Here is a 13,093-nt window from a genome sequence, read left to right as displayed (position 1 = left end):
TTGTTCTGTTTTCTTGTTCCCAGAGCATACTGGGTAGCTGAGCCTTGGCTTAATGTTGGTCTTGGCTAAATAGTGGCTTTGTCTTTAAGGGACATTTCTTTCATCAGCTGCATGGATTCAAGAATAAGCTTCCCAAGCCCTAGAATCATAGTGTCATAGAATATGCTGGAAGGGACCAGCTGGGATCACTGAGTCCACCCTAGCCCTGCACAGGACACCCCAAGAATTGCATCATGTGCATGACAATGCTCTCCAAATGCTTCTTGAGCTCTGTCAGGTTTGGCCCTCTGCCACTTCTCTGGGGTGCTCTATTGCAGTGCTCTGGGTAGAAAACCTTTTCCTAATATCCAGCCTAAGCCTCCACTGACTCAGTTTCATGCCCTTTCCTTGAGTCCTGTCACTGTCACAAGTGGTGAGATCAGCAGTGCCTGCCCCTTCTCTTCCCCTCATGAGGAAGTTGTGACTGCAATGAGGTTTTGCAATGAGGTCTCCCCTCAGTCTCCTCTTCTCCTGACTGAACAGACCAAGTGACCTCAGCCGCTCCTCATAGGGCTCCCTTCCCCCTTTTGACCCTTCACCATCCTCATTGCCCTCCTTTGAACACTCTCATAGCTCTATATCCTTCTTATATTGTGGCACCCAGACCTGCCCCCAGCCCTGGAGCTGAGGCTTCCCCAGCTCAGAGCAGAGCAGGGCAATCCCCTCTCTTGCCTGGCTGGGGATGCTGTGCCTGATACCCCCCAGGACAGGGCTGGCCCTCCTGGCTGCCAGGGCACACTGCAGGCTCAAGCAGCTGCTGTCCCAGGCCACTTTGTTTTGGGAAAGCAAAGTTAAGAGGTGATCTGTGGGAGGATGGAAGAAAAGGCTCTGCCAGCTTTTTGGTTAGTATCAACTAGATTTTAATCAGGAAAAAGGTGTGTGGATTAGGGAACATGTGCCACTTTGCTTGGCCAGGTACAGGATCTGCACTATTGTTTCCAAGTAGGCACCTAATTTAGGTGCTCTAAAACATGGTGGACAGTCTGAGCTCTTTCTTTGGAGAATTTGAAAATACTTCATAAGAAAGGTATATTCTGATCACAAGAGATCTATATCAATCCTCTTGTCATAAGGATGTTCACAGAAGCTTCTCTGGATGAAGGAGTTGCCTCTAGAATCTTCCTGAAGGCAGGAGTTATAGATGGTACTGGTAACTATAGTTACACGTATCTCCCTTCTGAAGGGAAATGCAAATGACATGTTATTTCAGAGAGCTATTGGTTGCTTTAATGAAAGAAAACCCAAAGTCAATCTTTGCATTTTTATACATATTACTTTTTTTTTGTTCTGCAAATTTTTGCTAAGGCTGAAGAGAATTTCCTATGAATCCAGATTACAAAATCAAGGTTATATAATGCCTTGGATCTCCAAAACAAGTGTAATTATGGCAGTAGTTTTTAGGCAGTTGTTTTTCTGAGTAAGTACATTTCTCATAGTAGATTCTCTTAGCAATAATTTTGAGAAGGAAAATTCACATAGCTATGATTCTTGACTGATATGAGGAAATCAGTTCAGCTGAAACCCTACAGAAAAAAGCAATACTTGAATTCTTACAAAAGCCAAATATTTTACACAGCCAGGGCACCATAATTAAAGTAAATAGAAGCGGTTAAGGAGGATAATAATATAAACTCCTAATTTCAGCAAATGCAAATATACACAATTCCTCTAAAGTATAACCTGAAAATCTGAGAAGTTTGTATATCCAGGTTACAAAATCTCCATCCACCAGACTGGTACATGAAGGAGAAGTGGGAAGGCACTGAACAGTAAATGTGAGTCTGCTTGCTTGCTTCTCAAGCAGTCCCAATAACAACACTAATAATGGCTCATGAGTCACAACTGTTGTGCTCCTTATAAGCAGATGTTCATGTTTCTGCACAAATATTGAAAATATTAATCAGTTGAAAGCATTTATTGCAACTGCCTGTGGTTTCAGAACTAGAAGAGGGTCTTTTGTAGAGGCATATTTGGACCTTTTTGAAAGGCCCTCTCTTCCTTATTTGCTTCTTCTTCCTTTTTCAGAAATACTCCACCATATTTCTCCTTTGGCCCCAGTCTAATTGGGGAAATTTTTCTGTGTCCTGTTGGGGGTGGAGAAGCAGGCTTTAAATCCACAGAAGGGAAAAGAATTATTGCTACCAGTATTACACATATCATACCCCGCACCAAACACCATGTTTTGAGTGTTGTTTCGCAGTGGTAGTTATGTGTATTCTGTAATTCACAGGACAATACTGCTTACATTTTATTACTTATTTATGAACTGATCACTTGACTAATAGTATATAAATCCTGCATGTACTCTCTTAAAGAAAGAAAAGAAACCTCTGAAGTGATTTCTCCTGCCCATGCTTTTAATTGCCCAAAGTTCAAACTTTTGGGTATATTTTCTGTGGTTTTACTTTTCTATTTCAGAATCACCCCTTTTTCTGAACAGTTGTATTTTCTTTTTAAATCATCTCACTGAAATTGTGCATTTTTCAAGACACTGAGAGTGTCTTATCCCATTTGTACCTAGATACAATGAGCACTTAAGTTGCTTAAGCAAATTGAATATGCTTAAACATCTAGCTCATTACTTCTCCAACTGCTGTAGGATTTTGGCTTTCTCAGTTTGCTGAGATTGTTGAATTATACATGTTTCTGTTTACAGACAAAATAATTGGAAGAGTGACCATGGATCTGCAGGAACGAGGGATTCATTTTTCAGTCATTTATACTGCAGTGAGATCTTCAAGGGTGAGTAATTGTCAGTGCCTACAACTGTCAGATTTTTATCATCCAATAGCTTAATGTTTACAGGAGAAGTCTGTAGATGATTTTCAAGATTATACAGACAAGCAATCTATATTATATGAGGTTTTGACCAGAAATGATTGCATGAATTTTCATATATGATAGCTATATCATGTAACTATTGAAGTTTTACTGTTCTAGGAGACTATAAATTTGCCTTTGTCCATAGAACTTAATAGTGTTTTTAAGAACTGTAAGTTAATTTTTTTTTCAGTTTAACTCTAGTGGTTTTGTAGTGAGTTCTACATGGAATGTTATCAAACTTCCTAGTGTGGCTGGTTAGTATAGACAGAGTGGTATTTATTAACTGAAGGCTACTAAAGTATCCATTTTAAAATTAATTGGTTTAATTTCTTTTAAGCAATACTTGGTATTTACAACTGCAAGGTTAAGTTTTCACCCTTTCTGATAGTCAGAATATAATTTGTAGATCACATGATATCATATTAAGTAACAATGCAGGATAGTTATTTATGCAGAGTTATCTTTTTATATGACAGACACGTTGCAATAAAAAAATATTAAATTTTTAATTTAAATGTGAATAAATAGAAGACAGTCTTGCCTTGAGGAAAAAAAAAAGAATTCCCATTAAAAAGAGAAACATCTGAAGGATGGGCTGAATCCTAAAAAATGCAATTTTGAAAGAAACATGTCTGTCTGTTTCAGAAGTAACACAATCTGAGCTCCTAATATGATAATGGGCTCATAGAATCATTAAGATTGGAAAACACCTCCAAGATCATTGAATCCAGCCTTTGACTGATCACCATCATGTCAACTAAAGCAGAGCACTAAGTGCCACATCCAGTAATTTCTTGAGCTCTTCCAGGGATGGTGACTCCACCACCTTCCTGAACAATCTGTTCCAATGCTTGATTCAGCCCATTCAGGGAGGAAATTCATCCTGATGTCCCACCCGAACCTCCCCTGGTGCAGCTTGAGGCCATTTCCTCTTGTCCTCTTGCTGGCTGGCTGGAAGAAGAGGCTGACCCCACCTGACCACAACCTCCTTTCAGGCACTTGGAAAACGATGAGGTCCCCTGAGCCTCCTCCTGTCCTGGCTGAGCACCCCAGCTCTCTCAGCCCCTCCTCATGTGGCTTGCTCCCTAGACCCCTCCCCAGCTCCCTCAGCCCCTCCTCATGTGGCTTGCTCTCTAGACCCTTCCCCAGCTCCATTGCCCTCTCTGGACACACTCCAGCCCCTCAATGTCTGTATTTTTGTTGTGAGGGGCCCAGAGCTGGACACAGCCCTTGAGGTATGACCCAACCTGTGCTGAGAACAGGAGAACAATCCCTGCCCTGGTCCTGCTGGCCCCACCATGGCTGATCCAGGCCAGTTTGGCAATGGCCTCACCAGTGCTGAATACAGGAGAACATCCCTGCCCTGGCCCTTCTTGGACACCCAGGCACACCCTGGATGGTGTTCAGCTGCTGTCAACCAACACAGCCAGGTCCTTTGTACTCACACAGACTCGTGAGTGTCCAGGTGGCACAGTGGGTCTCTGCTGCTTCCTCTTGGATTGCAGGGCTCCTGTTCTGCTCCCAGACCTTGTCTAACAGCTCAGCATGCTGCCCTGAGGATAGCCAGTCCTGCTGTTAAAGACTGAGGCCAAGAAAGTACAAGTACCTCAGCCTTTTCCTGGTACTTGGTTACAATGTTCCCCCCTTCCCCACATCCAAGGATAGAGAATTTACTTAGCTCTCCTTTTGTCGTTAATTTATTTATAAAAACACTTTTTATTATCTCTCACAGCAGCTGCCAGATTGAGCTCTAGCTGAGTTTTCAACTTTCTAATTTTCTCTCTACATGGCCTAACAATACCCTTCTACTCTCCCTGAATTGTCTGCCCCTTCTTGGAAAGGTCATCAATTCTTTTTTTTTTTTTTTTTTTTTTTTTTCCTCTGATTTCCAGTGAGAGCTCCCTGTTCAGCCAGGCAGGTCTTCTTCCTGCATGGGCTCCACTTCTGGCACATGGGGATGGCCTGCTTCTGTGCTTTTAAGATTTCTTTCTTAAAGTGCGTCTAGCTGTCCTGCACTCCTTTGTTATTAAGGACTGTCCAAGGTAGAGGTTTTGTTGACCCCCTTCCTCACTTCACCAAGAATTGTGCACTCTCTCATTTTGGGGTCGCTATGCCCAAGGCAGCCTCCAAGCACCACATATCCCACCAGCCCTTCTCTGTTCATAACCAGCTGGTCCAGCAGGGCACTGTCCTGGTGTCCCTGGTAGGCTCACTCACCAGGTGGGTCAGGAATTTATCTTCCTCACGCTCCAGGAGCCTCCGAGACTACTTCTTTACAGTGTTGCATTTCCAGCAGACATCTGGCAAGTTTAAGTCTCCCACAAGAACAAGGGCTAATGATCATGAAACATCAGCCAGTTGCTTACAGAATATTTCACCTGCCTTTCATTGGTTTAGGCAACATGGAAGACATTTGTGTGATTGTCTAGATCTAGCATGAGAAGTGCCAGCAGGATCTCGAGAGGCTGGAAGGTTTTCAGGAGGTAGCACAATGAAAAATGCACTGCTATTCTTATTACTAGAATAAAACCTAGAAAACCTGTGTTCAGTGGGTGCAGAGGGAAGTCCCTTTATCTTATCCAAGAGAAGAGTAAGAGGCCACTTAAATGGACTTCATAAATGTTCTTTAAGTGGATGAGCCCCTCAAAGGTGTCCCGTGTTCATTTGAAAATAGTATGGGGTTTTGCATGGAAGCAGGATCTTGAACCTCTGACTAATCCAACAAGGTGATCACAATAGTCCAGGCTCTGAGGCAAAGGCAAATTCTACTAAAGAAAAACAGGAACTTTCTTCAAAAATTCACCCTGGAAAATTAACTTCCAGAGACTGGATTTTGGAGATCAAACTTAGAAAAAAACCCAGTCGCATGAGGAAGCAAGCTCACATTGCTATTCTGTGTACTGTGTGGTTTTTGTGGCAAAGGAGAGAATATTAGGCCAGAACTTGTGATCTGCCTTTTCTTCTATTTCTTTTTTTGACAAAGACCTAAGATAAAACTAAAATTTATTTTGTTATTGTGGCTCTTTATGGTTTGAAATCAAAGGCACATGGGCATTCTTAGCTGAAAATTGCATTAGAACAATTGAAATGAAAAATATTTTTAATTAATGAAAAATTGGAATTAAGAGAAGGAATTTTTTTATCAATTTTAAAAATGTTTTAAATGTATGCATATTTCAACAGGCTTTCCAAATTAAAGTAACTAAGTTTGAGCAGCTGAAGCAATTTTAAATAATTAAAACAACGTATTTTAAGATGTTCTACATTTTTAAAATAAAAGCAATTTAAACTTTTCTAAATTGTATAAATTTAATACTTTATAAAAGCATTTGAACCGTTTTTTGGCCCCTCACAATAACTTCATTTCAGTGCATTCAAGGTTATCAGCTTCTGCACAGATCTAGAAAAGTCAAAGCAGAATGTACTTTTGAGGGTTCATCACTCTGTGTATTTTCATATAACCTCTCTTTCGTATGTATTGCATATCTTTGGCTGTGCCTGAACTGCTGAAATTATGAACTGTTTGGTAACTGTAAATACAGATACTAACTCCCTTTGCTAAAACTATAAAGACTATATTGCATGGTCTAGAAGTTACGGGATCACTCCCCAGTGATAGACAAGATCAATATATATAAGAAGTAAAAAATTAATATATATAAGAAGTTTAATAACAATGAGAGTGATTTTCAAGTGCACTATGAATGCTGTATAGCTATCATTCACTATGAAGGATTTTGCATTCACTCGTGGCCTTATTTTCAGTGATGAAGGAAATTAGCTTTAGGTATTACACTTAAAAAAAAACAAGCAACTAATCTCCTTCTAGTTAGGTAAATTAATTTTTTACAATAAAGCTCCCAAAAATGATGGTTTTGGGATGCTTATCTTCTAAAAACTCTACCTCCTTGCTCTTGGGCTGTTTATGGCTTAATAACACCACTGTCGTATTCATTTGTTCTTCCACTTCCTCAAGCAGAAAAAAATAGATGTGAGAAATTAATATATTAGAAAAGGTTCCAGACTGGTATTGGCTTTACAGAAAGTGAATTAATGAGCAGAACTCACCTATGGTTGAGCATCTTTTCTGATTTGATGAGCAAGAGCTATTTGGTTTAGTCAGTGCAGACACAGATGCCTTCAGGCTATTATAATTATCAGTTCATTACCCTAGTGCAGGATGGAGATTTGCTCAGAGTGGTTCTTGTTCTGTTCCAGTTTCAGCATGATTGGAGGGCTAGAGCACCTCTTCTACAAGGAAAGGCTAAGGGAATCAGGATTGCTCAGCCTGGGGAAGAGAGAGCTTCAAGGTGAACTAATTGCTGGCCTCCCAGTACCTGAAGGGAACCCACAGGAAAGCTGGAGAGGCTTTCTTACAAGAGGGTGTAGTTATAGGAAAAAGGGGAATGCTTTCAAACTGAAAGAGAGTAGGTTTAGATTTGATATAAGTAAGAAATTCTTTACTGTGAGGGTTGTGAGGCCCTGAAACTGGCCAATGCCCCATCCCTGGAAGTGTTCAAGGCCAGGCTGGATGAGACTCTTAGTAACCTGCTCTAGAGGAAGGTGTCCCTGCAAGGGGCTTGGAACTAGATGATCTTCAATGTGCCTTTTAATTCAAGGCATCCTATGATTCTGTGATTTGAAGCTCGAAGACAGAATTAAGACTCTGAAAGAGGCACCACTTGGTGACCTATTTGAAATGGTTTCACTAACCAGTTGATGATTCCTCCCACCATCTCATAAAGGAGCTGCCTTCCTCCAACAAGGCAACTGCTGAGTCTTGTGGCTCATGTTTGGAAATGCTTTGCCTTGTAGGTCTGGCTGAGTTGGGATGAGTTGGGATCTCTCTGCCTGAGTGATTTGTATCAGCTAATTCTGGGCAAGTGAGGTCTATATGTCTATATCTGAAGTCATCCACCAGGGTTCTCTTTGCAATCAAGGGTTTTAGGTTACGATCCTTCTGACTGTTTTGTAGGAGATCTCTGCAGAATGAGATGAAACTCACCCTTAAAGGCAGTCATCATGCTTGGGTCAGATCTTGACATGTACATGTAGTCAGACAACGCTCACTCAATATTTCTCATATGTTTTTCCATTAAAAACCAGAAACTTATCTCCAGATATGAGGAGTGTCTGGCCAAGACTTTCCTTCCCTTTGAAAATCATTTGATATCTTATTTTTCTTCATGAGAACCAAAGTCCTCTGCAGCCCTTTTTCTACTCTTTCATCAGGAGTTCTCATGCATATATCAATTTCTGTGTTCTTGAGGAGTTTGATCATGGTCACCTCTCTACTCTGCTTTCTTCTGGTTAGCTTTTTGGCTTATGGTTGTAATGCATAATTTTACCGTGCTGTTGTAATTGGAGAAGTTAAAAAGGATGCAATGATTTAAAGACAGATATGCTTCAAATCGTAAATCTTAACAAGTTCCCCATCTTTCTGATACTCATAGGTGTCCCTGTAACAGTTTGCTAGTTTTCTTCTGAAACTGCAAGACAATTTTATAGTTGTTATCCTTTCTCAGTGAGATTGAGTGCTGAGGGACCACATACTGCTAAAAGGAGATTTATGGCTACCTTCCAGCTGATACGCATTTTGTTGATTCCACTTTTTACAGATGCATTGTGAAATGCTGTTTAAATTTTCTGTACTGCCTCCACATTTCAGAGTGCTTCAGTTACTATCAGCTTTGGACTCCATTCTACAAGCTGTCTGCTCTAGTTGGTGTTTCTGTGTGTTGAATCTTTGATGCCACTCAGAGCCAAGCAAGAGTTACAGAAACTTTTTACAGTCAGAAGTAACATTGGAATCTGTCACACAAGTGCTTACTTTTGACATTTAAAAAGTGTCTCTTGGAGATATCTTCAGGTGCTATTGTTGTGCACTGCAGCTGAAAGAAATAAGAAAAGTTTTCATCTGCTTTGACAAGTGCTTGTGGTTATGTTTTCTTTGTTTCTGCCTTCCATCTAACACACGTTTTAAAATGCATCATATTTTGCTCTGCTGCATCTTCCACTTACATCCAGCTTCCCTTGTTTTGTTGACTATTCAGTTTACCTCTCCGAGGAGACTAAATGCTACCACAGCCACCCCACTGGCTTCACAGCTTCTGGCTAATGGAGTGCTTTTGACCATTTAGTATACTCAAACTTTACATAACATGAGCTTTTTCATGAATAAACATTAGGAAAATGCTTATAATGCCATTTGAGAAGCTGGGGTGTAGATTAAATATCCTTACATATCCTTGAATACAGGAATTGCCTTATTCGTTTAGTCTTCTATTTTTACATTTGAAGGAGCAGATGTAGTTTGGCACAGTAAAATAAAGCATTGGTGTTTCCAGCCTAAAAGAAGAAAAGAAAAGGAATTCCATATCCTTTGGTCTTCTCCTCTGCCCATTTAATGAATGCTGTTACAATGAAAAAAACTTGTAGATGAAGAATGTATATTTGATTATTTTCTAGCAAACTCAGTTTTGAGAAATTTTTTCTGACAGAGGTAGAGTATTTTTAAATAACTACAAAAGAACTGCTTGAAGCAGGTTGAAGCCAGTTAGTTGTTATTCTACATGAACAACCCAAAATTTAGCCAAATTAGTTTCAAAACTGAGTGATGAAAATGTGAGAGATTCTTGTTAGCAATTCTGTATGATTCATTCAATGTGTTAGTGGGGAATTCAGAGATGTAACTACTGTTTTGCCTTTAACTCTAGACTTTGCACCAGAGCAAGTTGATTCACTTACTTTAAACATTTTTACAACTTTAGCTTACATTATTATACATACATACATATATATATATATATATATATATATATATATATATATATATATGTTTATGCATTTCACTGCTCAATGAATGGTAGCATTGAGCTAAAATATCATTGTTATCTGATCAGAACAGCTTTGTTATTTTCAGGTGCTAGGTTTTTAAGGCATAGATGAACCCATAGATGTACAGATGTTCCAAAAGATCAAATCAGAAAGTTGTATTTATTTTGCTTTTAAAACTAAGGACTAAGAAAACTGGGGTGGAGGAGGTAGGGAGGGAGAAGGACACAGGTAAGGATGAATTGTGTCTTAGGAATAAAATTTACCATAAATTGGTAAAATGCAGGCACGAAAGTTGCAATGAGTATTCTAAAAGATACAGTCATATATAAGCAGAAGTCATAAATGTAATAATGCAGAATGAAATAAAGTTATAAGGGTAAAATAGGGTAGATTAAATGGAATGTGTAACTGTAAACAAGCATATTTATATGACATGTTGGTAGGCATACTAAACACATTCTGGAAGGAAAATGCCTAGGTAAAAAAAGTAGTGGAGTGACAGAATAGAGCTGTAAAGGACTGATGCTGTGTGTTAAAGTAATTTTGGATTCCAGGGGACAAAGATAAATATTCTGAGAATCCTGGAGACCTGGTCTAAGAACAGTCTTTGAAGACTGAGGTTGAATGCAATATCCAAGTGATATCACTTAAACCTAAAGATTAAAAATAAACCATCTATCTGTGATTTGATAAATTGCCCAATCATCTCCACTGATTATGTTGATTGACACTGCTTATATCTGGAATACAAACTGCTTCAACACAACATATTAAAAGGTCAAATAATTTGTCAACAAAGCATTTTTCCCTCCCTACATGGGAGGGGAGTTAGGGGAAAAATGCTTTGTTGGCATATTATTTGACCTTTTAATATGTCATTATCAACAGACTGAAAGAGGTGAGGCTATTAAAAGTAATAGTCACACTTCAAAAAGTATAGTCCTGTATGATACAGAAAACTAAAAGAAATATAAATTCCTGCAAATTTAGTGCAACATATATGGCAGACATAAAGAGATTCAGAGGAATAATGTGCACAAGACCCAAAAGCTATTCATAAAAACACATTAGATAGGAATTCTTTCAGAGAGTAATGTGTCTAATAAAAAAGAGGAGTGCAGGAAAATGAGCAACAATGCAAAGCCAAACGGCCTTTGTTTTGATCATTGCTGTGGTAGAACATAAAGAAGTTCTCATTTCAAACACTCTTTCAATAGTCACTGAGCCTCCATTAGCAATAGAAGAGATTTCAGAATAAATAAACAAAAATAATTGTGTCGTATCATCAAGGTTATATATTATTCACCTAAGTTTAAACTAAAATAAGAAACTGCCAAACTGTCATTATGATTTCTAATTTACAATTTTTGAATTACAATTTTTATAATGTACATAAAAACTAAAAAATCATTTAGCCTTCATCGCAAGTGTTACATGGTGCTTGAAAAGAGGTTCCATATGTCTGGACAAATACTTCCAGGAAACTTACCTTCCATACTGACAATAAATGGTTGAAACTGTAGTCATAAATATGTGGATCTATGAAGAAAATACAATGTGGTTTCAGTATTCTCTAAGAAGCATAGGATGTGCAAGTAAAAGTGACTGTGTTGCTAAAGTAAAAAGGGTAAAAAAGTAAAATCCTTAGAGATTAGCAGAAGTAAAATCTTTAAAGGTAGGCAACAAAGGATAAAAATAAAGGATTCATGTTCTCAGTGGGGAGTATTTGCCAGTGGAACTCCGTGGGGATTGATGTTGACGCCTATGCCGTTCAGCAGAGTCATTAGTATGGAAAGGGGGCTGAAATTCAAAGTGCCAAAGTTTGCTGATGTACTGACAGGTTGGAGAAATCACTCACAGTGCTGCATTACTGAGTGATGAAAAGACAGATACAATCCAGCCTGAAGAAAAGTAACATGTAGGAAAACCTTAAATATGCATATTGCGCTGTAGTGAGTGGCTGCTATTTCTCAGAAGAGGAATTGCAGTACAGCCGTGGGTAGATCTCTTGGAACATCCCAGCAGTCAGCAGTAGGATGAATAGCAAGCAGAGTGTTGGAAAGGAGGAAGGCAAGGCAGCATCAGTTCACTAAGCCCTTACTGAGTACAAGTCTGTCAGTGGAATAGTGCATGTGGCTCTGGCCACCCCATCTCCAAAGGGTACAGTGAAACTACAGGATTAAAATATTTCAGCTAGGAAAAGTGAGGGCAAGTCAAGAGGGAAATAATAAATAAAACTGCCAATTGTGTAGACAGGTTGAACAGGAAATATTACTCACCTCAGAAAAATAATCATGACAATCACCACTCAGACAGTAACATGGAATTCAGGGGCACCAAAGACCTTTAAAGAAAAAAAGTGAACTATTTTTGGATGACAAAAGCACACAGACTTCAGTGATTACATAAACTAATGGAAGAAAGATAGGAAGGATGGTTGCAAAGAGGTCATATTTACATGTGTTCATTTAAATGTAATCTTCAGCCCTGAAGGTTTCTAACCCAAAGATTACAGAACTCAGAGAGGGCATCCTAGGACAAGTATTGTTTGTATTTACCCTTTCCTTATCTCAGCTGCCAGTTACTATCAGGAGCTCTGGCTGTGAGCTAGGTGGACCTTTGCCCTCACACAGTTTAGCTGGTCTCATGTCTTGGCAGTGGAAGCTTGGGATATTGACATAGCATTTCTCTGGAACAGGAGTGTGAAAAGTAATATGTAACTTATTTAACTAAAGGCCAAGAGCCAGAAGAGGCAGCCAACAAAAAAGCAAAGCTCCACTATAAGAAGCTCTCGGACTTTCCTCCTCATGCTTGCCTATTAGGTTGTTGTAGAACTGGCACTTCTGGAAATGAAAATAATTGCAACATCATAAAAAAAAAAAAGCCTACTGCATGTAAATCATTGTTCTGCTATCAACCAGGAAACCCATAAGGAAAAGTGACTGTGTCAGATGAAAATTGGGTAGGTGGCAGCTCAAGCTTGGTGCAGTCTTCAGATCAGTGAAACAGGCTGGATTCTCAAGATCCTTGTGATTAAGCATCTGCAAATTGCCTCTGGGAGCTCTGAATCTTTTTCCTGTTCATTGCTGTTGGTGAGCACAGAGACTTGTGTCTTCAATGCCTTCTCCTGACGCCAAAGCCCGTTGGCATGATCTTTTTCACAGGGAGATACACATTCCCATTTTAGGGAAGCACAGGGTTAGAAGTGGGAAACTATTATATCTACCTAGAGGATGACTGCGTATGTGAATGCCCCCAGGAGATACCTGGGGCTGAAAAGCCAGGAGCTGGGAGATGTGTGGCTGTATGGTTGGGTGGCCTCTGCATGTGATCAGAGCAAGCCTTACCCTGAATATCTACCTGCAGTATTTCTTGTCTTCCTTCCCTCCTTAGG

General features: G+C 39.5%; 1 protein-coding gene across 1 annotated transcript in view; it reads left to right on the top strand.

The window, feature by feature from the left end:
- The window catches only part of ATP6AP1 (ATPase H+ transporting accessory protein 1), a 50,099-nt gene that overhangs the window by 15,502 nt on the left and 21,504 nt on the right, over positions 1-13,093 (top strand). Inside the window, exon 6 of the mRNA XM_063155374.1 lies at positions 2,696-2,781. Within this exon, the coding sequence (XP_063011444.1) occupies positions 2,696-2,781 (86 nt within the window). The remainder of the gene's footprint in view (positions 1-2,695; positions 2,782-13,093) is intronic.

Source organism: Melospiza melodia, chromosome 4, assembly GCF_035770615.1.
Source record: "Melospiza melodia melodia isolate bMelMel2 chromosome 4, bMelMel2.pri, whole genome shotgun sequence".
Taxonomy (NCBI): domain Eukaryota; kingdom Metazoa; phylum Chordata; class Aves; order Passeriformes; family Passerellidae; genus Melospiza; species Melospiza melodia.
This window is presented reverse-complemented; position numbering and strand designations above follow the sequence as displayed.